Raw genomic sequence first — 24,804 nt, forward strand, 5'->3', positions numbered from 1 at the left:
GAGAACAGTTTCAGGAATTTTTCTGAGTTCCCCTGCCACTGCTTACTTCTATGGCTACAATTTCCTTTAGATACGAAAGGACTATCTCTGAATGCTGCCTGAAAGACACATACACAAAAATTAAGGCATCCTAAATGACTGAGGCCCTGATCCTGAAATGGATCTGCGAATATTTATTTCTGTAAAGGTTTATATTGATTTCATTAATATTTTGCAGATGTGTAGGAGACAGTATAGAGACAGTAAAGGTCTGAGGCATAGCTGAACATCAGAGAAAAGATTTTTATCTAAAGCGTTAATTATACATTAAAACAAGAAATAGGCACATATGTGCTTGTGATCTGAATGCTGTATATGTAATACTAGAATACATTTCAAGAAGGTTCACCTATAGTATAGTTAGGGTACTTAACAAAGTCACTCTAAGAGTGTAGTGAAACGGTTAATTACTAATAAGCTTCATGATGTTAGTTTGCTTAGAAATAACTAAAAGAAATTTAGTCTGTATCTAGAATTTACGTTTTACAAAATGCTTTGCGTTCCAATAGAGTGAGTATGTTAGGTTTCCACAATTAGAAAACAAATAAACACGGTTATATGAAGACAGGCTTAAAAGCTGTATGACATATAAAACTGCCTAAAGAAGAAGGAGAAACTAATCTTCAAAGAAAAATTAGCAATATCTATTTCAAGTGTGAAAGATACATTTCTTCCTAGAAAGAATTGCATGATGTTTGAAAGAAGCATTTATTATGAGACTATATCCTGGAATTAATGCTGGCTAAGATCATGTTTGAAAACAATTCTTGATAGACTAGTGCTTCAAGTCTTTGTGAATCCTGGACTGAGCTGATCTGCTCTACTTTATGCACTGCATCCAGTAACCTTGTCAAACCTGAAAAAATTAAAACTATTCTTTTGTTTTCCTTGTTTCACATAATGATGCTTTTAGCAATTGTATCACTTTGCACTTCAATAGCTCCATTCACTGAAGCTGTTCAAAGCACTTTGCAAACTCTGTAAAAAGGATGCAGTTTTGCAGTTGCAAAAAAAAATGTGGATATTTTTGATAATAACTTAAGATAAGTAGGATCTAACAGCACCATAACTGAATGGACAGAACTATGTTTTTTCATAATTAGTGCTGGGAAATCCCTGTGTAGCTAAAGTATGAACACACATCAGGATGGGGTTCAAACCAACCCAGATGTATCCAATGCAAGCTGACTTGGGGCTCCTGTGACTCTGTGTGCAGCCCGGCTTCCACAGTCTTTGTGTCATGGTGGAGAGCATGCGTAAAGCACCAGCTTCCTTTTGCCACGGAGCAGAACAAGAGCGTATCTGTGTTGGCCCTCCGTGTGCCTGTGGTGCTGTTGGCACCAGCCGTTAACAAAGACGCTCAGCAGGGCTGGCTCCTTTGGAAGGCACGTGAGGAAGGCACATGAAGGCCGCGAGAGCTATTCGCACTGCACTTCTTGCGAGCTATAGCCCAGCAACTGCCAACTGTCTCAAGACGGATACCACGGAAGACAGATCCTGGAGAGAGAGCTTAGTTGTGGATGTTTTCAGTCATTTTATAGATCATTGGAAAATATTTTTATAATTTTCCTAGTCAATCATACAGCCTTAAGTATTGCAGAGTAACAAAATTGGCAGTTTTGATACAAAAGTGAATTAAAGTAAACTCAGCACAGTACAGCGTGGGTATGCTGTACATACAGCTCCCCCTCTTTCTAGTCTGACAACCTGGAGATGTAAGACCTATCATAGAAAAAATCCCACCAGATTAAAAAAAGAAGATCATATAAGACTATGTAAACCATTTTGAAAACAGAACTAGTGGTTGATTTAAAATTTTCCTGAGGCCTGAAGATCGCCAAATACCCAATCAATGTATGTAATACTTACATGTGCAATAACATTAAGTCAAAGATCTTGCTCTAACTTCTCTGCATTACTCTTCATACTTTAAATATTCATTAGTGGCTCAAAGGTGAGAACTAAAATAAAGAGGTACATAATCAAAGTTGTAATTTAAGTGGATTTTTCTTTATGCAGTATGAATTTCACAGGCAAGTTACCTATGGTAAATAGAAGACAATGCAAAATACCTGCTCAAAACGCTTTGATGAATGAAGTGAAACACTTTATCTATTTATGGTAAATTTAAATGTATAAACAGGTGGATTTCCCTGTCCTTCTGCCTCCTTTTGTTTATTTTACAGGGAAGTAGCACATGTAAATCCATGCGCTTGAAAAGATGCCAGAACCTATAAAATGCGCACCAAACACGCTAAAGGCATTTATTAAATCACGCATATCGTCTTACTTCGTGCAGCGTTACGGTCTCCCCGCAGCCTCGCTTTCCCAACCCCCGTTGTGGGCACTGAGCGCTCCCAGCGCTTGCGAAGGTCAAATCCCGCCTCAAGGCAGCGGCTTCATCCTGCCAGGTGCGCCCGGCCTGCCCGCCGCCCGCCCAACGGCCGCCCAACGGTCGCTCAACGGCCGCCCCGCCAGCCGCCGCTCCTGCAGGTCGGGCGAGCGGTCGGAGGGTGGAGTGAGAGGGACAGGCTTGGCGGCGGCTCCGGCGGCAGCGCTCCGCCGCCGGGCGGGCGGGCGGCCCGGCACTTTCCTTTTTGGAGCGGGGAGGAGCGGCAGCTGCGCAGGCGTTTCTCGCACCCTGTTGATTAGTCAGTGCTGGGATGGCGCTTCCTGGGCCAGGCGCGGCGGCGGGCAGAGCGCCGAGCGGCCCCAGCCGGTCCCGGGGGGCGGCGGGAGCAGCCGCCCGGCGGGCGGCCCCCTCTGCGTAGCCCGGCTCGGCATGTCCCGCGGCGGCCGGCGCTGAGCGGGCGGGCGGGCGAGCGAGCGAGCTCCCTGCCTCCGTCCTTCCCCGCCCGCCGCTGGCGGCAGCCCCCCGCCGGCGCTGCGTGTCTGCCTGCCCGCTGCCCAGGCCGGGCGGAGGACGGGAAGATGGACCCCGGCCCGCCGCCGGGCTACAGCCTCAAGGAGGTGAAGTGGAGCGCCGTGGCCGTCCCCCTGGACCTGCTCGTCAGCACCTACCGGCTCCCCCAGATCGCCCGGCTGGACAGCGGTGCGTGGGGCGGCGGGGGCTGCGGGGGGGCCGCGGGGCGAGGCGTCTCCCCGCGGCGGCGGCGGCGCCGCGGCCCCGGCTCCTCCGTTAGCCTCGGAGGCGGCCGGGGGGCAGCGCGGTGGAGCGCGGCGAGAAATTCGCCCTTGGAGCCCCGACGGGAGGGAGCCGGAGGCTGCCGCGGCTCCCCGAAGCGCTGCTCTGCGCCGCGCGGGCTCCGCGCCGCAGCCCGCCCTTACGCGGGGTCGGCGCAAAGCCGGCGCTTGTGCTGTAGCCTTGCTGCGTTGCTTTACACCAAGATACCTGGGTAGCACCCTCCGCCGTACCGCTGCTGTGTGTGTCACGGGGAAGCCTGTGCGCCGCTGGCTGCCAGCCCCCCGAGGAAGGTCCTCGAAGTCGCCAGTTAAAGCGTAGAAGGGCATTTTCGGTACTTAAAGACCCAATACCGCGATGAGATGATGCTGTGGTAGTTAGGTCAAGGCCAAGTGAAAAGGCATGTTAAATAACAAAATGGGCTAAATCACAAAATATCCTCTTGCTGTTTACTGAAAAAGTAATAGACCTGTAAAATAGAGGGGTAACTTGAGAAGCTTTTTAAGTCTTCAGAAAACTTTTTATTACTGCTCACTTGTATTCTAACCTGCAGTTTCTATGTCTGCATGTTTCTGTTTACTACAGGAAATCAAAAATAGTGCAGCTGAATGGCTATGACAGCAGCATCTTACTATTCCTATGTATTTGTCTTAGAAAGTGGTATACCAGCACAGAGAATTAGGGAAATAATCATTTGGGGGTGAGGTTTTTTTTTTTTTGTTTGTTTGTTTGTTTGTTTGTTTGTTTTAATGAGACTCAACCAGCTACTGTATAATGGTGTGTATGTATGTTGTGTGGTAGCCCCGTCTGGCCCTCCCAGCCCTAAGGGAATGCAGAAGATATCTCAGAAGCCAGGAAAAAATTCCAGACTTTGTAATTCATTAGCTTATGAACTGCCCTCACAGTTATACGATGTAATAGAACAATTCTCTTACAAAGTTTTGTATTGATTTGAACAGTTAAAAACGGGCGCAGACAGTATCTTCTATTACTCTCCTATGTGCAGGTCAAGACCAGGATTCGTTTATTACTTAATTGCACTTCCCATAATCTTTTGATGATGCAAATCTTTTGATGAGGCAGGGATTTTTTGACTTTGTCCCTTGATTATGCAGTACACTTTCTATCCCTTGTAGTGCTTCCTTGGAGGTGGTGTTCAGGAGCAGGTTAAAGAAAAGGTTCTGTGCCTTTTTAACTGCAGCTAACTATTTTTCATGCTGTCACCCATACACTGTCCTGTGATGATGACAGCAAAACTGTTGTGTTAAAGAGTTCCTCCTGTGGTAATATCTCCTGTCACTTGAAACAGCTTAGATGGCCTCCAGTCACTGCACTTAAGGCTGTCAATTTAGTTGAGATTGCTGGGAGTGATTCAGGCTTTAATAGAATATATTGATGACTTACTAATTTCACTGTCTCTATGTTACATTTCTTCCTAACCTCCCATTCCTCTTGACCTGCCTCATTGGAAGGGTCCTGAAAGAACTCCAGGTGCAGAGAAAGTTGATGAGTTTGAAGCAAGTAATTTCTTCCTCCTCAGTTATTCCCCCCTCCCTTGTAGATATTTCTGGGGTGAAGGGAGCAGAGTGGTCTCATTTCAGAACTGGGAGCAGGAGTGCTGCATAGTTGCTGGTGAGACATAGATGTTGCTAACTTTGTCCAAAGGTGTTCTCTCCTGAGTGCTGCACTTAAAGCCTATGGACACACACACAAATGGAAGGAGACAGACCTGAGCACTCTTGACCATGCCCTGAAATGGCCAGACATGAGGCAGCTGTTGGTCTGGCTGTATAATAAGTGCAGGTTCAGCTCTGTGCTAAATCTTACTTAAAGACAGCCTTTGATATAGCACTGTGCTAACTTGACAAGACAGCTTTTGGACTGAAACTGGTTTAGATCTGGCCAGTTCAGAGTGTGGGTTGGGGCTCTTGAGTCTGCTTTTGCCTAATCTGTGGACATACCTTTTTACTTCTGGGATCACAGATGACAGACATTAATATTTTATAAAGAATATAGATGCCATAGCCTCTCTGTTACAGAGAGCAGACTTTTTCTGTTTCTAAAGGAGGTTGTCTTGCAGTAAGAGAAAGCAAGCTATAAATCAGCATGTAGTCTGCTAAAGAGGAAAAAGTTGGGAGCATGCAATATTTGTCTAAATGTCTGGGGTACCTGCTGTTCCAAGGTCATTGGTCTATTGCTGTCCTTGTCTTGCTAAGCAGAGCTCTGTTGGGGAATTTCTTGATGAAATACTGAAGAAAATAACATACATTTGGAATGGACTTGATGATTTATCTGATGCTTATGAAGTTTTTTGGCTATCTCTACTAAGAAAGTAGTATGGGGTTAGGTTTAGCTCAGTTGGTTGCAGCGTGGTGCTGCTAATACCTAGGTTGCAGGTTCAATCCCTGTACGGGCTACACTGAGGGTTGAACGAAATGATCTCCAGAGGCCCCTTCCAACCTTACCATTCTATGATTCTATGATCTTGTGCCAATTTTATCAGGATATAGTTCTTGTCTCTGCGCTACTAAAATGTACAGCTTGATTAGTACAGATACTCATCAACAAGTCATGTAGCTTGCTATGTAAGCATTGTAGAAGGCCTTGTCTAAGTGCTGAATTCTTCTTGAGATGAGTAGAAGCTGCATGTGCTTTGTTGGAAATCAAACCACCTTTAGACCTCTTACGTACGTCTGCTTTAGACTTCATAGTTAGCTAGTCTCTCTGTGGCATCTGCTTGTTCTAGTGATCATGAGGCTTTATGAAAGCCAGAATTCATTTCCTTGGAGGACCAGGATGTAGAAGGGAATTGAAAAGCTGGGGACATATTTTCTTCAAAAGATGACAGCCTTACTGTGGTGTTTCTCCATTTCTTAATGGAGCTGAGTGCTCAGTGGATAATGTTTTTGTTTGATATGCACATAGTGTCTTCAGTCTTTCATTGTTGTCTCACCTTCAGGGCTTCCAGATTGAAGTGGGTATGATGAATGCAGTTTTATATTTCCAGTTGGGATGTGAAGCTCCTGGAAGAATGCCCTGAAGTCATTCAGTTTGATTTTTTGACAGGATGAAGATATGAAATATTTATGTGCACTAAATTTGGTCCTCTCCTAGGAAGGGAGGGCTTTTTTTGATGGTATGACATAAAGGAGGAATGAGAGGAAGTAGTCTTATGTTATGTCAAGATATATGTGGAAGTGATTAGGCAACTGTGCCTGCCTTATCTGTGTATAAATGATGAATATGTTAACTTCAACTATTTTATTTTTTTCATGTGAAAACTTAAGACTGCTTAGCTGGTTCCAAGTCATGCCTTTGAATGCTCTTAAGTGATAAGTTCTGCACTGTATTATTTTGAGGGTCAGTACTTGCATGTTTGTTTCAATCTGCTCTTGTGTTTTAATATTTTGCTGGTGAATATTTGTATGCTAATTGAACTGAATACAAAAACACAAAGCTATTGCCCTTGAGAGGAAGGGAAATGCTTTTTCCATGTTTTTTCCAACATCTCTTAATGACTTAAATATTTCTAGAGGATAACTCAAATATAAAACTATTAACACCTTCCTAGTGAAAATAAAAGAACTTTACATCATCCTTTGGATTTCATTAAGTTGGCTGTTTCAGATGAAAAGAAGCGAGATTCAAAGAGTGAGAGATGAGCAAGCTTTCTCCTGTATTTTCTTCTGTCTTCTCCCTCCTTTCCCCCGAATTTGCATTGTAACAGCAGAATGCCACTCCAGTGAAATTGAGGGGCTTGTGTGTGAACTCAGTGAGAAAAAGATTGCACACTGGGAAGTAACAGCAAAAAGAGTTTTTATCTGAGTTTAGTTGTTGCAAATACCGTGAAAGGTGAGCACAGCTGATGCTTGAGAAGCATGGATGTGTTTAGAGGTTAGGGTTGCCTGTGTTCAAATAATCGGTAGAAGAGGATAGAAGCTGTTGTATGGTTGTATTTTGTTACTGATCTATAATACTTAAGTGATGTTTTACATGGTTATCTCAGGATTTAAAGTTTCTAGAAACTGTTTTCTAAGAATAATTTTAGAGGGCTAAAGAGAAATGCTGTCAAGATAAAGAACTGGAAAATACTTCTTTGCATGGAGTTGACCTTCAGGCCCAGCATTTCTGAGTGTAAGCTCACTGCTTTCTTCAGACTCCAACAGTCCATCATTCTTTACTCAGAGGTAGTCCCTTTTACCCTGCCACTGCTGTTTACTTTTCACAAGTTCTTAAAGAGCTGACTATGCTCTTAAGTTGTTTTGACCCACAGATTGAGTATGAACTAGAAGAGTTCACAGAAATTCACAGGTTCTCTATGAAGACTAGAATTTCTGTGATCAAGAGGAGATGTGATCCTCCTTTTATTTATTTTTTCACAAGGAACGGTCGTACTTGTATATGCTCCTGAAATTGTATTATGGAAACTGAAGCTTTTGGGATTGAACATGGTGGCTCTTGTTTGTGTGAGGATCTCAACTTGTAGAAAGTGCTTCCTTGCTATGTGCTGTAAGGAAACTATCCTGAATTTTTCTGAAAGGGAGTCTGTAGAGAATGTTCCTTCTGAATGTTAGCAGACAACAAGGATCTATGTGGTGTAAATGTGTGGTTGCTTTAAGATACAATGACAGAGATAGTAGCTGTAAAGAGAGAAGAAAAAAATCTATAAAGCAGTTGAAAATTTATTTTAAATAAAAGATTATTTCTTTCTCTTAGCCCTGACAAAACTCTTGTGAATAACAGCACTGGGAGAGTAGACAGTTTGTCCTGCTATTGCTACTAGGGATGAAGAGTTTTTTTTTTATTATTATTTATTGCATTATGATTTCTTCTTGGTGCGATTTCACACCAGATACACTACCTTTTCTTTTCTTTCTTTCTCCTCCCCCCACCCCCTCCCTCCCGCTTTCTTTTTTAAGGTATTCAGGTGTCCTCTTTATCTCCCATTTCAAAACTTTTCACTGGGATGTCCGTCTGCTCCATTCCCTTTCAGTGGACTATTGTTCCTTACAGCACATTATTGCGGGGCTTAGTCTAGTTCTAAATGTCTTGAAACCAAACACCCTCATAGCTTATCAAAGAACATTATACTAAATGGAACAACTTGGCCATGTACATAATGAAAATTTCATGTTGCGTCATTCTACAAATGTGGGTTATCTGTGAAGCCGAACAATACTTTGAAACTACAAAGAATCTTATTCTTCTAAGGTCTGAGGGCTGATATCCAGGCTTTAATTGTTGTGAATGATCTTCTTTCAAGCAGCTATTGCCAAGTGTCTCAGTAGTCCCTTATTGATACAAGGAAATAAGAATCTTGGAGGGGGAGGAGTAAAACTTTCAAACAGACTGAAAAAGGGAATTAATATATGCTTAGAGTCTGAGCAGCTGCCGTGATCTGAATTATTCCTCTAGGTATGGCAGTCTACTGTGTACTCTGTTGGTAGATGGCAGTTCTCCCATATACTGCACTGATAGACAAAAGTCTCTTGATCGGAAGGCAGAAAGTACCCCTGCGATATGCTTTGTCTTGTGGCTTGATTTGTTTCTTAAGCAGCTTTAAAACTCCACCTTTTTGTACTGTATGTTCTACCATTGAAGTATAATCTCAAATTAATCTCCTTGTCTTTTCTTTGCCTTTTTCCTTTCTTTTCTTTGTGGTCTGTTGATTCCATCAAAGCAATTGAATGAAAAAACAATTGACAGGTTGCCACGAACCACTGTTCCTGTTCTATATGTGTAGGTTTTTTTTCCCTTCCTCCCTTGCTGGCAGAGTTGTGCTCCAGAAACATTTTAGTGAAAAAGCTTTTAATTCATTTAAAGTCTGCAGCTCCCCAGTGGTGCCTGTGAAGATGATAGGGCCTTCCAGGAGGTGTAGTCCAGCAACTTGGCAAAACCTATTCTCAAAAGTAGCACAGGCTTCCAAATGAGGCAAATAGCATTTCAGTAGCATATCCACTTAAAAGCTTTTCTTTTCTTTTTTCTTTTTCTTTTTTTTAAAGAAAAAAAAACACTATTTGGGCTGCTCTTGTGTTTGTCAGTGATTTTATATATGATAGAGTGTACTGTATATTCCTTAAACAGTATTCCATTTGCACTGCACTGGACCCTTGGTAGCACTGTAGGGCTGCTAAGATGCAAAATAGTTGCCACCTTCTTGTTTGTTACACACTTAAATGCTCAGATCCCTCGCTACCACAAGGGGTAAAACTTCTAGTTCTTGGTTTAAATTTCAACATTTTTTACCCTACTAGGCAAAGTCTTTGTGTACATACCTGAACAAACTCTCCCTAGACAGTGCTACAGTCCAGGGGTTGGATAGCAAAACACTATTAGTGTTTTCTTAAGTAAAATTAAAGTGGTGTAGTTTTCAGTACATGGGTAAAGTCCTTGAGTAAGCTTAGTGGCTTAGCTTTTTGGTTTGTTTAATTCAAATTACTTGTAGCTTTCAGATAAGGCACAAGATATACATAAAATCAAAGGCTCTAAGGTGTCCTAAACAGCATAACCCTTAATCTTAAAACAATCTGATGTAACAAATCACATGCTGTTGTTACAAAATACAGTAGTAAGGAATGGTACAAGACTAGCATAAGGAAAAAAAAAGGTTTTGTTTTTTATGCTTTGTCTGTGAATGCCTTTCTGGGACTAGGTGTTCCTGGCTTCAGTGATTATGTGGATTGGCACTCCCAGTAACAGTCCAGTTAAGGCAACTCAAGGGAGTATGCCAAGAATAAATGCTGGAGGATATTGGACAACATGGTCTGATGCTCCAGGATTCAGTGTGAGAAGAGCTACACTGTGTTCCAGTCATTCCAGCGGTGGTTTGTCAGCAGTAAAGGGCATGGGTGTTGCTATGTTTCCTTTTGGCATTAGGAGTAACAAGTTGGTTGGATTAGGGAAGCTTAAGTCTCTCCCCTATAGGAAAATATTCATCATCTTAATGTGTGTTGTATATGACTCAAAACCAACCTTCATAAAGCCCAGTGAGGCAATATTTCAAGCCTGAAATTTTTGCTTTTAATAGTGCTACCCTTTGGAACAAATTTTATGTAGCATCTATGATCTGTATTTTTCATACCATTTATAGCATGAAGAGCTTGTGTAACTAACTGTTGTACTTTACCTGCAAGCCAAATCTGCTCATTTGAACAGTAGATTTAGCCTAAAGACTTGGCACGGCAGTATAAAATTGAGATGTGTAAGTAGGCTGTAGAGTGCCTCTTTGAGGATTAGGGCCGTGTCTACTTTGTAGACTTTGTGGTGATGTGCGTGTCAGCATGAAACTACTAGTGTCACGGCTCTGTCAGAGCCACTGCTCACTTAGCTGAGGCATTACATCAGTAAGATGAGCTGCACCCTCTTGATATCTCTTGTGCTGTTGTGGTGTGTTACCCTGTGGGACTCTGTGCTGTGCAGTATGGCATGGAAGCATTTTCCCAGGTGATGGGGATGGTTTGGAGTCCAGCCTCCTCATCCCATAGTCTGCTTTGGTTTTCAGTCTGTGCAAGAGAGTAATCAGAAACTTGGGCCTTTGGAAACAGATTAGTGGAGTGTCAGCCGGGGGGTGAGGGGGAGAGGAGGTACCTCCATATAGTTCTTACAAGACACAAAACCCACAGATATCACAGTGGCTGATTGTAAGTAGGAGAAATGAGACTAGAGATGTTAGGGAGGTTGCAGAAACTGCTGAATTCTATAGGCATTCACACACTAAGTCTCAAGCATAGTGAGAGATGCTTCTGACACTGGGAAACACTCGCTGAGTGTCTGGATCAAACTCTGGTGCATATCTGAAATAATCATCAGCAGTTGCTGGTGCTCTGAAGTAGGAAGATTTGTGGAGCTCTGTGCCATGCTTGCTTCAGGATAGGCACACTCAAACAAGAGCTCTTGCTCTTTCAGTGAAGGAGTGGATGCTGATCTTACCCTGAAAATTAGCAAACCTTGTGAAGTTGAGGAGGGTGATGCACAAATTTGTGTGAAGAATTGTAATGTGGCAGAATATATTAAAAAAAAAAATCTGATATTCTTACCACTCCAGACCTTTTGGTGGGAAAAGGCATGTGCTGATTTTTGTTCTGGTTTTGCTTCCACTCCTCTCTTTCCTCCCCCACTTCGAAACCTTGCTTCTGAGTATGTAATCAAAAGCAGTAGATAGTCTTGGTCCAGCAAGACTGATAGGGAACTTGCCCTGATGTTATTTATCACAGGGTCACTTGGAGGTTCCTCAAGGTGTGTATCTTCAGGAAATACAAGATTGTTCAATAAGTGCTTTTTTTGTTGTTTGTTTGCTTTTTCTTTCTCGTTTTTATAATTGCCGTCAGTTGCGATTGCCAAGAATGTGGTCTTGTGTACGTTTCCTTGGCCTGCGAGGACGGCACTGGGCTCCTAAGCAGAAGCAAGGATGAAGACTTAACTACCGTCTCAGAGGCTGGAAAATGCCTGAACATTCACTTGATAGATTAAGTTGATACTGGAATTGCCTCATGCCAGGGCTGAATCTTAGTGACTCAAATATAAACATTATGTAAAACACAACATGCTACAATAATATTTGTGAAAGAAGCAGGAGAAAGCTTACTGCCAAAGTGGCAGCAGCAAGGAAGTTTGACAGTTTCTTTTTATGGTCAAAAGCTGGGGGAGTGGGAGGAAAAGCTAAGCAAGCGAGCAGAAGTCCTCTCTGACAAGGCAGTGTGTGTCATGCACTGCTCTGCTTTGTGTCTGGGTGAGTTCATGACAAAACTTGTACCTGCTGGGGGTGAGGAAGTAAACTTAGTAAGCAGCAGCTGTTCAGAGAAGGACCGGGGTGCTGTGGGTCTGCGGGGAGGAGGGGAGCTCACTAGGTGAAGGCAGGCCGCCTGAGTTGGGGTGTTGTGTGACAGCTACGTTGTTCAAAGCCGAAGTGTAGGGTACAGGTAGTGGTTCCACACTGTGCTGTTAAGACAACTGAAGTATTTCAAGATATGGGCTGATTGGGCAGGATCTGGAGAGTAGCAACTCCAGGGTATTCTCTTACAGGATCTTTTCTCTGTTCCCGATGTTGTTTGTGTTCATCTGAAAAGCACTGAGAGGATTCTAGATAACTTTCTGTTGTGTAAAAAAGAAGCTGCAAGTAAAGAAGAATAAACTGTTCTCTCTGTTTGCAGGATAGAGCAGAGAAGGGGCTTTGGCTACAGCGAGATTTAGGTTAAACAGGAGAAACCTGCGCTTAGACAGTCTAAGCTTTGAAATGCCGACTCTGTTCCCTGGGCGGAGAGGACAGCATGCTATGTCACCCTGGGGTGATACTTTAAGTATATACGCATGCAAAACTTGCTGCTCTAGTACGATTATTAAGGCAGCATAGCAGCAGCTGTGACATGAAGTGCCTCTCTCACAAGTGCTGTATAGGATCTGTGTGTTGCAGCCAGGCAGGGTCGTGTCGAGTTTGTGTGTGCACCTCTGGGTGGTTCTGCTTTCCCTTTTCTCTTTTACCTCTGCCACGGGGGGTGCGCAACCTTGAGAATGGCACTCCCAAACAGATCCAAAAATGTGTTCTCCTACACTTTTTTGTTTTGTTTTTCATTTAGGTTGCTGTTTGAACAGCAACCTATTATAATAGGTGCCTCTCAAGGATGCATCACTGGTGTGCAGAAAGTCGTGTAATATTTAAAAGGTCATCTGCCAGACAGTAAGTAGATGAGAAAGTTTTCTGCAGTTTTCCGGGGATTTTTCCTTCTTTTAAACAGAGAAGGACTGACCTATTCCATAACCACTGCACAACAGTTCTTTTCCTTTAGGGCAATTTAAGAACCTTTTTTTCGGGTCTGTAGCAGGGTGGAGCTGGCTTCTCTGAATAATAAGCACAGTAAATTAAACAGCTCTATCCCACTAAAAGCAAGCGCTGAGTTTTCTTGGTACTTTCTGGCACTTGACCATTTGGGAAAGAAAAAGGGAAGATGGCAAGTAGAGAGGAGAAAGGGAACTTTTTATCTGCAAGCAAAAACAAAAAAAGCACATGTACACAAAACTTTATTTCTTGTCCAAAGTTGCTGTTGCCTCCCTCAGTGGGTTCTTCCAGGACGTGCCTGACTCTAAGGATCCATTAGCTCTCTGCTCTCTATCATCCTTTAGTGCTTCCCCCACTGTACAGTCCAATGCTTGTGGGCTTCCATTAGGTGTTGCAAGATATCTGCAGTCGGTTCCGAGGCAGTCCTAATGTTAAAATATCCAGGATTGCCTAGCAGGAGCAGGATTGAGGGATGCAAGGAGCTGCCCCAGCTTTTCTGTTAGCCTTTCTACCTTTTGGATAGGACAAGTCCACAGATCCTTCTCAGATATCAAAAGACACAAATACTTTCTATGCCTCTTCTTTCCACCACATACTCTTCCTTTCCAACAACTTAGAAGAAATCAGGAATAGGAGATCAGCCTTGTTTCCCGGACCAGACAGCACCATGAGTTGCTTGGTTGGGAGTGTACCAGGAACAATAGCTGTGTACATGCTACTGGGGTGAGAAAGCAGGCAGGGAAATATTTCAGACGTTTCTGGGGTCTTGGAGGTTTCTGGTCTCGGGGACCGGAACTTGGAACTGCAATTAGAGGCTGTTGGGAGCAGGCAGGGGTTCAGGATTTTGCTGCTGGGTCATGATTTATATCAGTGCAGCTAACATGGAATCTCCTAAGTCAGGTACTGGCACGCTACTTCCTATGTTCACGTGCTATTTGATTTAACTTCAGTAACCACAGGCAGGAATTTTGTTGTCAGGACTCAAAAAATCAATTGGTAGGCTTTACAAGAAATGCTTTCTTTTGCTGACCAGCATGAGATACTTACTTGACTTATGGAAAGTGAATGAAGCTGCTGTGCATTTGTTAGAATAATAATCTTTGTTTGTTACATGATGTGACCAGTTAAAAATACAATTTTATACATGTAAAGCAGTGTATATCCATGTTGAAAAATCAGTTTCTGAAACATTAAATCATTTTTACTTCTTTCTTAACAGTTCTGTTCAGGCATCTATTCATTAAAAGGTCAAGATGACCTCTTTTTCTCTTTGAAGAGGGCTATACGCACACTTACATTGAATGATACTTAAGATCTTATCTGAGATACATTTAAGTAACTTTGTTATGGTCAGACGTTTTTCTTTCTTGGCTCCTAAACATGAAGCTATATTATATTTATACTAGGAAAATAGAACAAGCATCTGTATGTATGTGAATCAGAGAGATGATAGGGTTACATACGAAAATATTAAATGTGACTAGTTATACATGCACATTATTGCAGTCTTCCAACTCAGGATGTGGCTGTAGACAAATGTCAAAGCTGCAAACACCACTACAGCTGAAAGTAGGGCAGTCCAGAGGAAAAGATCTTTTTTTGTTGTTGTGTTCTGTGTGTTATATTGACAGAAACACAAAGGATGTTTGACAATATGTGACAAAATATCTTAAGATTGAATGGCCTGCAGGCAAGGATAAATGTCCCCTCAAGGGAGAAAATGAGGCATGATGAGGATTTTTCCATTGTCAGTTTTATATGTAGCTTGCCAAAAGCTCTTTACAGGAGGTAGGATTTTTCATTTTTGTACATTCTTAAGATGATAAAAAATATCAAAAGAATATATTATTCATTTAGCCCTTATCTTTTATTATAAACAAAGTCTTTTTTTTAAACCCTACAGTTTAACTGCAGATTTTTCTAGAAACAATAAAAAGGATTAGTGCTTAGGATTAGGACTGTTGTTGATCAGAAGAGAACTACATGTACTCCTTAGTGTTGTGCAGCTTTGATTGCATTTCTCTTGTTCGTATTCCTGTATTGCTCGGATACACATTCAAAAATAGATGTTCAAGGGTAGTTTGGCACCTGCCTGTTTTCGCTACATTCAGGTACAGTGAGTGTATGCAGTCAGTTTGTGTTTGAAGAGTTGTTCCCCTGATATTAGTGACATTTGAGTCTTTCCAGGTTGAGCCGAAGGGGTAGGATTGGTGTATTTGCAATGCAAAGGACACAGCAGTGCCGTGGCCGCCAAGCGGGGTGATGTGTGTGAAGGATCAATTAGTGCGTGCACGGGCTCTGACGGCATTGTGCGAGCGGCCAGGCTACTTGGAGAGCGGCCAGGTGGCAACCCTGCTTCAGAGCATAGCTGAACTTTTGCTTGCTTCCAGCTGTTTTTATTCCATTCCTACCCAGACTGCAAAAAGCAGAGGCGAATTAAAGTGGAATGATGAGTTCTTTTGAAGCCAAAGAAAGCTATGCTTGAGCAGCTCCTGCACTTTGGCTACTTTATTTTTAATTGGGAGTTTGTCCAAGATGCCCCAAGTTCAAACAGGGATCACTGCTGTGCAACACAAAGCAGCATAGTGTCTCTTTAGGACTTGGGATGTATAATGAGAGTACTGAGCATGCTTACTTGGGTACTATTTTAAAATACCATGTAATTATAAATAACTGACAATAGACAGCTCCCCCGCTCCCATACTGTGCCCAGGAAAAGTTTGAATGAATAGGCTTTTTTGTTTGTTTGTTTGTGGTTTTTTTTTTGTTTGTTTGTCTGATCAAATTCTAAATCTTAAATCCATAGGGTTGGTGGAGTTAATCCGTAAGGTTGATGTCTTTGGGCATCCTGAACCTTTTGAGCCCTAGTGAGACTTTTCTGACAGGGCTTCCAGCTGTGGCATGTGGGAAGGTATGGCTCCAGAAGCAGCACAGGTGCAGAGCCATGTTTGGTTCGTTGATTAGAACAACCACTTTCTAGCTGTGTTTGGAAATAAATAGGAAGCTAATAAAAGCATTTAGCGTAATACTGACTGCTGACCTCCCACCTCTAGGTATTAGAGTTCCTCAGCCAGGCCCCAGGTGTTGAACAGGCACTTGGAAGTGTTCCCTCCAGTGGACATCACTATTTATAGCTGCTTCTGAGCAGGGAGCTTTCTAGCAGGAGGAATGCTCATCTCTAATATAGGAAAATTTTGACTTTCTTAATGAGATATTTTAAAGGAGCCAATTTGGATGACAGCAGGCTGGTCAGGAGTCCCATTATTGCTATGCTTTTCTTTTGGTTAGGTAGTTCTGTCCTTTTCTTTTTGTATACTTATCAGATTGCTTATGAAGTAACTATTTTTGGATTCTTAAATTCTAGACCTGTTGCCTTGATTACAAAGGACAAATAAATACTTTTAATCTCTATTTTTTTTCCTGCTTTGGCGATATCAGTCTTACATTTTATGCAAGGCTGTTTCCCTTCTAATTTAGCATTACCATAGAGAGAGAGAGAAAAGAGTTTTTATATGTAGATCTGTCATGTTCAGTTTATTTTTCATTTTAAACTAAGTTATTCAGCTTTCTTTTTCTCATTATTTCTAACCTGTGATCATTTTAAGTATGGCTCAACTTAGGGTTCTCTGCTCTTACCCTGAGCACTTCAGGTATGTGATCTTGTGCTACTTCAAAAACAGAAAACTTTCTTCCATAAGAATCTCAGCTTTCAAATAATTGGGTGACTCTGAGATTACTTTTTTTTTCCTCTTAAAATGAAAGACTATGATAAATAGTTGGCACCATTCAATGTATTGCAGAGTATTAAAACAGAGTAGATAAAAGAATTGCTGAAAATTTCTACACTGGCTTGTAAGTAACCAAGTAATTGTTTTATTGGATCAATCATATAGCTAAATCTGTAATGCTGATTGAGCAAGTCTTCAGTTACATCAGTCATCTGATGATGATTAGCATTAATAAACAGAATAATTATGATAATGACAGAAATTTACTGTGTTTTGGAATGCTGTACTAATTTTTTTTTCCTTCTGTGGGGGTGGAAGGTAGGCTGTGATGAAAGATATGCCCTTTCCCCTCATTAGTTTCTTAAAAACACAAAGAAAGCAATGTACCGAGAGTCAAATTCTGGGACTGCTAAAGTCGACATTGATGGCAGTAGCACTAAAATTTCACCTAGCATTTATTTAAAGTGTTTGTATTTCTTTTTCCTGCAGTAGTTCAAACAGGTCTTGTGAATCTTTGAAGTGCTGTCTCTATGCTTTCACAGCTAGTGAAAAGCTTGTATTGGAACAAAGTGGATTTTTCAGTGACTTAATCTGTCCCATAGCCTTATAACAAGATTATGGTTTATGCTGATTTGTTGCAACAGCACTGGTATATCCAGTATTTCCAATAGCAAAACGCTAATCCTAAAGAAATAAACCCGTCTTCTTGCTGGAAGGCATGAGAGAATAGGGGGATGGGAGTCTGCTCTTCTGGTAGGTAATTTAGTAGGTGATAGTTTGAGTAAAGCATCAGCTGGATTGAAGCAATCTGATTATATCTGGCTTTTGAAGAGGGATTGTGGATTGCAGAAGCCAAGCCTTGTCTCCTTTCTCTTGATTCTGAAATATTTAATGCTCCTCCTAAGCAAAGTTTAATTACAGTATGGTGGGGCTGCAAGTTTTTTAAAAATATGCATGAAGTACTGCAGGTATTGATACTCAGTAGTCTGAGGGTGATGCTGCCCTTGCCTCTTGCCTGCTGAACCTGTAGGGTCAGGGAACAACCTGGATGCCCTGCTGGGGCAAACTGGCCAGCTGTGGCTGCCAACAATTGTGCCCCTGTCACAGGGGAAGGTGTACGGAGGGGCTTCACCTAAGATAAAACTTTTCTTGTAACTGCGTCTTGTCTGGCTCTTTTCTGAAGCTTCAAAAGAACTTCAGGAAGAGGCTGCACCTCTTTCTTCCTATAGAGGAGTGTTGCTTTGTGGTATCTGTTTCACTTGATACTGTGTTGTGGTTATTGAAGCCAGGTTGATCCGAAATTAGCAAAAATAATAGGATTCCTTTTTTGAACTGTACTCGGCCCTGCCATGGGCACCCTCTATCAGGGAAGACTTTCACGCTCTCTAACTCTGATCCAGAAGAATTATGTTATGTTTTGGCATCACTGATCAGAGGAAGCAGTTAGTACAATCCGGTTTGTGCAGCCCTTTCACTTGTCTCAACTCGTTGCCTTCCTGTGAGTTAGCTTACTGCTCTTTCAGTTGGCCTGCCACATAGAGATGCTATACAAATACAATATTAAAGCTTTATTGTCTTTGCTGAATCTGTATTCTGTATTACAGTTCTTACATATTCTATACATATATAAAATACATATATATGTATTCTATGTTACAATTTTCTCCTACTATGAGAAAAGTGTGTTTTTCTGGTAACGGATCTTGCTGCAAAAGAGCAGTTTCAGTTAGTCTCACTTCGGGCTTGATTGGGTTGGATGATGCCACTGGGTGTGTTTCCTACGTGACTTCTGCAATGAAGTACCAAAAGACTAGTGGAAACCTCTTGGTGAGTTTGTGAGACATAACCTGAGCTGTTTTAGGTGCCTGGGCTTTCTTGTGGTTCAAGATATTCCCATGGTTTAGAATTGCAGTCTTGTTAAAAAGAAAAAAGAAAAAAGAAAAAAAATCCACAGTTCTGAAGTTCAGCTGTTTGGATCTTAATTTTAGAGGCAGCATTCAAGATTTTCAATTTACTTTTACCTGATCTTCCCTGCTTTAGTTGTCACTTTTTTTCCCCTGCTTTTGACAGAAGAATGGAGAATATGAATCTTTTTAACTTCAAAATAACTATGAATCCTTACCCTGTCAGGGGAACCCTTTCACCTAGTGAAAGATGTAATGTCTATTCAGTTGATGAAACTTCAAATCAAAGTTATTTTGGATTATGTCTGAAGAGAAGGAAGCTTTACAGGAATTTGAATTATGATAGAAATACTGGTTGATCCAGATAATAGGAATCAATCAAATAAATGAATATGCTCTTGGAATGGAGCAATTTCATGGAAAAATGTACTTAAAACTACTTAGAAAATTTGTTGAGAAGGATGAAGGAAAACTGAAAGGTGAGGTTGATTGCTAACAGTCCTAGATAAAGCCAGAATTTCTATTCCAGATCCTTATGTTGCTGTGTAGCTAGGCACAGAGTTCTTTAGTCTCATCTACTGTGCTCAAAAACAGTCAGATGAGATCACTGTCAGTCTTTCCTAATGAATTGGTCTACTTTTAAATTAAAAATTTAGTATAATGCATTTTATGGGCCTGAGATTATTAAATTTTAAAGAGTTTTCCTTTTCCTTTTTTTTTAAATTGCTCCTAGAAACTACAATATTTACCTTTTTAGTTCACTGACAGTCCATATTCCAATTTTTGCATGATATAGAATCACACAGAATCACAGAATATACTTTCCATTCAAATTGTTTTGCTATTCTTTAAATAAAGTTTGTTTGATCAAATGGATAATTTCTTTTATTATTTTCTTTTTGTCTGTATAGAATGACAAAATGAGACTGGTAACATAAGAGAGTCTTTCAGAGCAGGTTTTTCTTCTGTGGTATTAGTGTTCTCCACAATTGCATGCCCTTTTTACTTCTCTCTTCTTAGATGTTTTATGCAACCATAACTCTTCTAAGAATCTGTTCAGTCCATGACCTCCCTCCCTCCCTCTCAGATTTTCAATCCTTTTATTCCCAGTATTTGCTTATGTTGCCACAGGTGGTGTGAGGTTTTTTTCACTCCTTTAAGAAACTTTTAAACTTAACCTCATTCAAATCCCCCTCACTACTTCAGAATGGAAAATTCAGATACTATTTTCATCCTATTGAATTTTATCTCTGACCTTTGTTATAGACCAGTGTAAGTTTTACTTTGGAAGTAGTAGTAGTTCTGGCAGGCTGAACAGCTCATTGCAACCAAACCAAATTGTCATTAGTAACCAAAACTACAATATCAAAAGCTCGAAACTCCCCACCACCACCACTAAATAAATGTTGAATTAGGCTATCTTTTACTCTTTGACGTCCACTGAAGTATGCCTCTGTAGGTAGATACCCAAGGGATAATCCGGAATATTATGCAGCATGGAGATTAATCAGTGTGATTCCTCTCTTCACCCTCCTTCAAGGTTCAGATAAAGTTAATTGTCATGAGAGCTAAGTTGGTGAGCAGGTTGTGTGAGCTAAAAGCTTTTTTTTTTTTTTTTTTTTTTTTTTTTAAAAATCCATTTTCCTTGTTTGAATATTTAGGTTGAAGGAGTTTGTCTTTCTTCCCTCAAAATGTTAACTCCAAACTCAGCATTGTACAGGAAGAAAGTTTAAGTATTGGTAACGTAATCGGTAGGAGAAGAAGCACCTGTTCTGCCAGGGAAGTGTTGCTATGGTAATATAACTGAGTGCTGGAAGTGAAAGATTAAGCATCATGGTAGGTCAAAAGTTGGGTGGGTGCAGTAGTCCAGGTTCAGTTTATCTGCAGTGGCATAACCATTAGATATCCTATAGCATGGCCTGTGGCCATAACCATTTGATAGCTATAGATGAGGTCAATGTTTTTAAAGAAAAAAGATCATTTGCTCATTTGTTTGACTTTTCCCCTTGATAACAATTACTCAAGTGCTTTCAGATGGTTGTGTGTGTCAGCGCTGAAGGTATTTGATTGATGATATAGCAGGTTCATCTTCTACTGAGTTGTTCCATACTCATGGTTTTGTTTTTCCCCAATTGTATGTCTTAAAGAAAGAAAAGATTATTTAGGAACACACAGTCTTGCCTTCCAAGTGAAGGAATTCATAGATCCATTCATACTATCCTTTGAATTTAGACTCTAATGCTAAGATTAGATGCTAGGCCTCAAAGATACTGGAAAATTGACTACCTGGAATTCTGTTCTGGCCCCCATGCTGTTTGTTTGTGTCTGTTTTCAAAGAATCTCTGTTCTTACTAACATAAAAGCAACTATACCTAGTGCATTTTTTTTAATGCTAGCAATTTTTCTGTGACTGTTTACATCACACGAGACTAAACTGAAGTAAACAGTGAAAAATCTGTGATACAGCCTGGCATAGACAAGGCCTTGATCGTTTTGCGTGTTTGTTTTGCATGGAGCAAGGACTTGCTGTCTGTCATCTTCTGTGGACAGTTATGCATGCTTTTCAGGAGATCAGAAACCCAAACATTGGATAAGAAATGAATAAGTAGTGAAGTACTGGGCGCTGTTTGAACAGTATGTAAAGGGTGAACCCACTGGTGAAAGGAAACACAGATTCCCAGATGAGAATGGTCCTGAGTTATGATGGATTTTCTTTAAAGACAAAAGGATGCTGTGGTACGCAGCCTGGTTTTAAGACCTTGAGATACGTGAAGCCTACCTTGAAAAGGCTGCTGTTATTCCTTATGCTCCCAGACTTCTCTTTGCCAAGAAGGCTAAAACTAGTGTGAATAATGTCTGCAGTTAGTAGGTTTTCCCTACTCACAGTTGGGGGTTCCTGATCTGTGCTTGGTCTCTTGAACTGCTCTGTCTTGATAGTGCTAGGCCCTCTACTTCCCATTTTTAAAAGGGGGAACCCTGTGCTTTTATGCCTTGGCTTCAGCTGTTACCTGCTGTGAATCTTTCAGTAAGTTTAAAAGAAACTAAATTCCTCTTAAAATGTTACCTCTTCTGGGAACTATGTGACTAGCAAATGTTTACAGAAATATATGTTGGTATTTTCAAAAATGAGGCAGCTTTTTTTTTTAGTTGACTCATGTACAGTGTTGCAGATTACTTCTTTTGGAGTAGAAAAGCAAAGCTGGCATTTGAGCTTGTGAGAGCATCGTGACCTGTCTCTGACCTAAAACATCTCTTTGCACTGAGCAGTGAATTCTATATTACTCTCAGGAGCCTTTGTGGTGGGATCCTATTTTTTCCCTTTAAACAAAGGACTGTAACTTCGTTTCATACTAGCTGTGGCTGTGCTTTATTTTTCATGATACTATAGGATACTGTTAGGGTATATGTTAATACATGGCTTGTTTGGCCTTTGTGAAGGGAAAGGATTGCTACTCTTTGTCCATTGCAGCAGATACCATGTGGAAAAGCTGCTGCCATGCTGTATTAGCATGATTAGTAAAATAAGAATTTCAGTTCCCCCCCCCCCCAATTTCTAAGCATTTCGCTTTCTCTTGCCTTCCCAGTTACAAAATAAACCTTGGTTACTAGTCCTCCCTTGTAACATTAGCCATATGTTGACAGTTCTTCGGAGTTAGTTCACAGCAGGCATGCTTACCTAACCAGGCAGCTACATCTTTTTGCTGTTCCAGAAATTAACTTTCTGGTTCTAGCAAATGTTAGTACAAGCGTGAATGGAAACAAGTTGAAGTGAGTCATTCGTGTATGTTAATGGAAAAAAAAAATCTTTTTTTCCTTTTATTCTCCATGTTAATGTCCGCTAATTATGGGTCCTTATGTAGCCAGCTACTGTTCAATTAAGCCCTGAATGTCCTAGAACCAGCTCATGCTATTAGTCTTTTTTCCTTTTGTATTTTAATTTCAGTATTGGTACTGAAGCTTGGATCTGTTTCTTACAAAAAACAAAGCATCTGTCAGAGAGGAGAGATACTTTTTTTTTTTTTTTTTGATAGGATTTTTGTTTGTGTGTTCCAAATAACCTTATTTACTTACCTGCGACTCCAGAAGCCACCTGCGTCTCAGGGTGCTGGAAGAGGTTGAGAGTGCTGGAGAATACATAAGACATTGAGAAGGCATTTTTATAGGTATCTGGCTGACTGCCCACTAAAATGATTTTAATGCTGCTGAGATTTTCCTCTATAATAACATGTTAGGAGCCTGTAGAACCTTAGATGGAATAATTAAAGCCCACCACCTACTTAACTGGCCAAAGCAGGCTTGGGGACACACTTCACTGTAAAGCATCTGTTACCTGGATGCAGATTTAATTCAGACTTACTGAAAACACATGGCACAAAATCTGGATGAGTTCTCCCTGCGGTTTAGCGGGCATCTTCGTTACCATCTATTTCACAAAAGCAATCTTCAGTTTCTTGTGAGGTCTTAACTCTTTTTATTTGTAAACCTTTTCATTCCTGGAAGAGCAAATTCTGCATGCTTGAGCTAATGTGCAAGGGACAGCCATAAGCTTGTGCTATAATCTTGTATGATTAATGAGGTGAGAGAAGTGTCTCCTTAACCATCTTCCTGGCACGAGGAGATGGTCTCTAGCTCATCTGGCTTGTTAAAGTGGTGTCTGTTATGTTGCAAGAACCCCGAATGCAGCGGCGGCTTTTTCTTTGGCTTGCTCTTTACCTGCTATTTAAATGTCTCCAGACACAAGCTTATGTTCTAAGGCAGTGATGCAAACTCTTAGCCAAGATGACAAAATGTGTGACATTATAAAATGTTTATGTTCCTGTAGATTGCTGCTTATTTTTAGCAGTGTTGTTTGTGTGAGTGAATGAGTCATGATGTTCTCCATGTTTTGCAGTAACTTGAATGTCAGTTTCTCAATACTAGAATGAAAAACTCAAAAAAATCTTTTTTGTTTCATTATTTTTCTTTAGTGGTTGGTGCTGAAAAGTCACTGCTATCTTGTGCAAACCAGAATATGTGGAAATTCCAGGATTTTTGTTTTGTGGAACTTAGTGGGCCAAGCTTTAATTGTTAACCCAAAAGGAGGCAAAAAGGAGATGGAAGTGCTTAGACTTTCCAAAATTGGAATGCTCTTAGGTTCTACTTCTGAGGCTTTGCCATAGACACTTGGAAATTGTGAAATGTCAAACTATATAAAAGTGCCCATCTTTAGGAAGTAAATAGTAGCAATAACTTAGAGGAAGGTCAGTGCATGCTTCAAAAGAAGCATACTGTAATGTGTGCTCCAATATGCCATATATAAACTCAGTCCCTGCACATAGCCAACTACTGTTTTCTCATCTGATTCTGAAAACTGCAAATAATAACAGGAATTCACATCTGAACTCGTAGACTGAGAGAGCCTGCCCCTAGTCTTGCTATGATTTTTAACTGTTAATCTGAGACTGGAGTTTTTACAATGGTAGAGCTGAGATTTGGCAAATGTGAGTGATTGTATTTTGGAATGGGAAAGAGGTGTTAAAGAAGTATTGGCATTTAATGAAAGTAGTATTTAATAAGCATGGGACTATGGATTAAGCAATTACCTTTTGTTAACTTTATCAATGTGTGAAGAATTTTATTTTTGGGGTCAACATTCCCTCTGTAACTGCCTCTGAACAATGATGTAGGTTTTGCAATATTTGTAGTTTTTAGAAATTATATGGAAAGGGAGCTTTGCCAATCAAATAACTAAACTAAATGAATATGTGAACAGCTGTTACGGTGCCGCTTCAATGATGCGTGATGAAATAGCCCAACTACCGATCTCTGTTGCAGTGTTTATAGGATGACAGCTTGTGTAGGAATACACCGGTTAACTTCGGTTCAGAGGTGTGATACTTTTATTGTAAGTCACGGTTGGGTGTTGATTTACTTGTTGCTAGCGAATCGTGGGTTTCTTGGTCTCAGACTTTATTATGAATAAACTTGACTCACAGTTTGGAAAGAAGTAGACAACTTGGAAAGGGGTGGGAAAGTGCATGTGATAATTCGTTGCTTCTCTGGCTTTTATTTGGGGGCTCAAGTACTTGCCTGTAGATTCTTTGTAGTGGTTTAATTATTTCAGGCATCTGGGGTAGGAAAGAGAGGGCAAGAAGGTGCAACTAATTCATATTTGACCATAACAGACAAAATTGTTACTAAAGATGAGTGTCCTGTGTTCTCTGTTTTCTCATGGCGTTT

At 40.9% G+C, this 24,804-nt stretch overlaps 1 protein-coding gene across 3 annotated transcripts in view; it reads left to right on the forward strand.

The window, feature by feature from the left end:
• Nucleotides 1–2,732: 2,732 nt before the first annotated feature.
• Nucleotides 2,733–24,804, forward strand: part of GAREM1 (GRB2 associated regulator of MAPK1 subtype 1) — a 108,507-nt gene continuing 86,435 nt past the window's right edge. For all 3 annotated transcript variants that reach the window (XM_062570413.1, XM_062570414.1, XM_062570415.1), the window contains exon 1: nucleotides 2,733–3,091. In XM_062570413.1, coding sequence (XP_062426397.1) covers nucleotides 2,971–3,091 — 121 coding nt within the window. In that variant the 5' untranslated portion in view covers nucleotides 2,733–2,970. The remainder of the gene's footprint in view (nucleotides 3,092–24,804) is intronic.

The sequence above is a fragment of the Rhea pennata genome, chromosome 2 (assembly GCF_028389875.1).
Source record: "Rhea pennata isolate bPtePen1 chromosome 2, bPtePen1.pri, whole genome shotgun sequence".
Taxonomy (NCBI): Eukaryota; Metazoa; Chordata; class Aves; order Rheiformes; family Rheidae; genus Rhea; species Rhea pennata.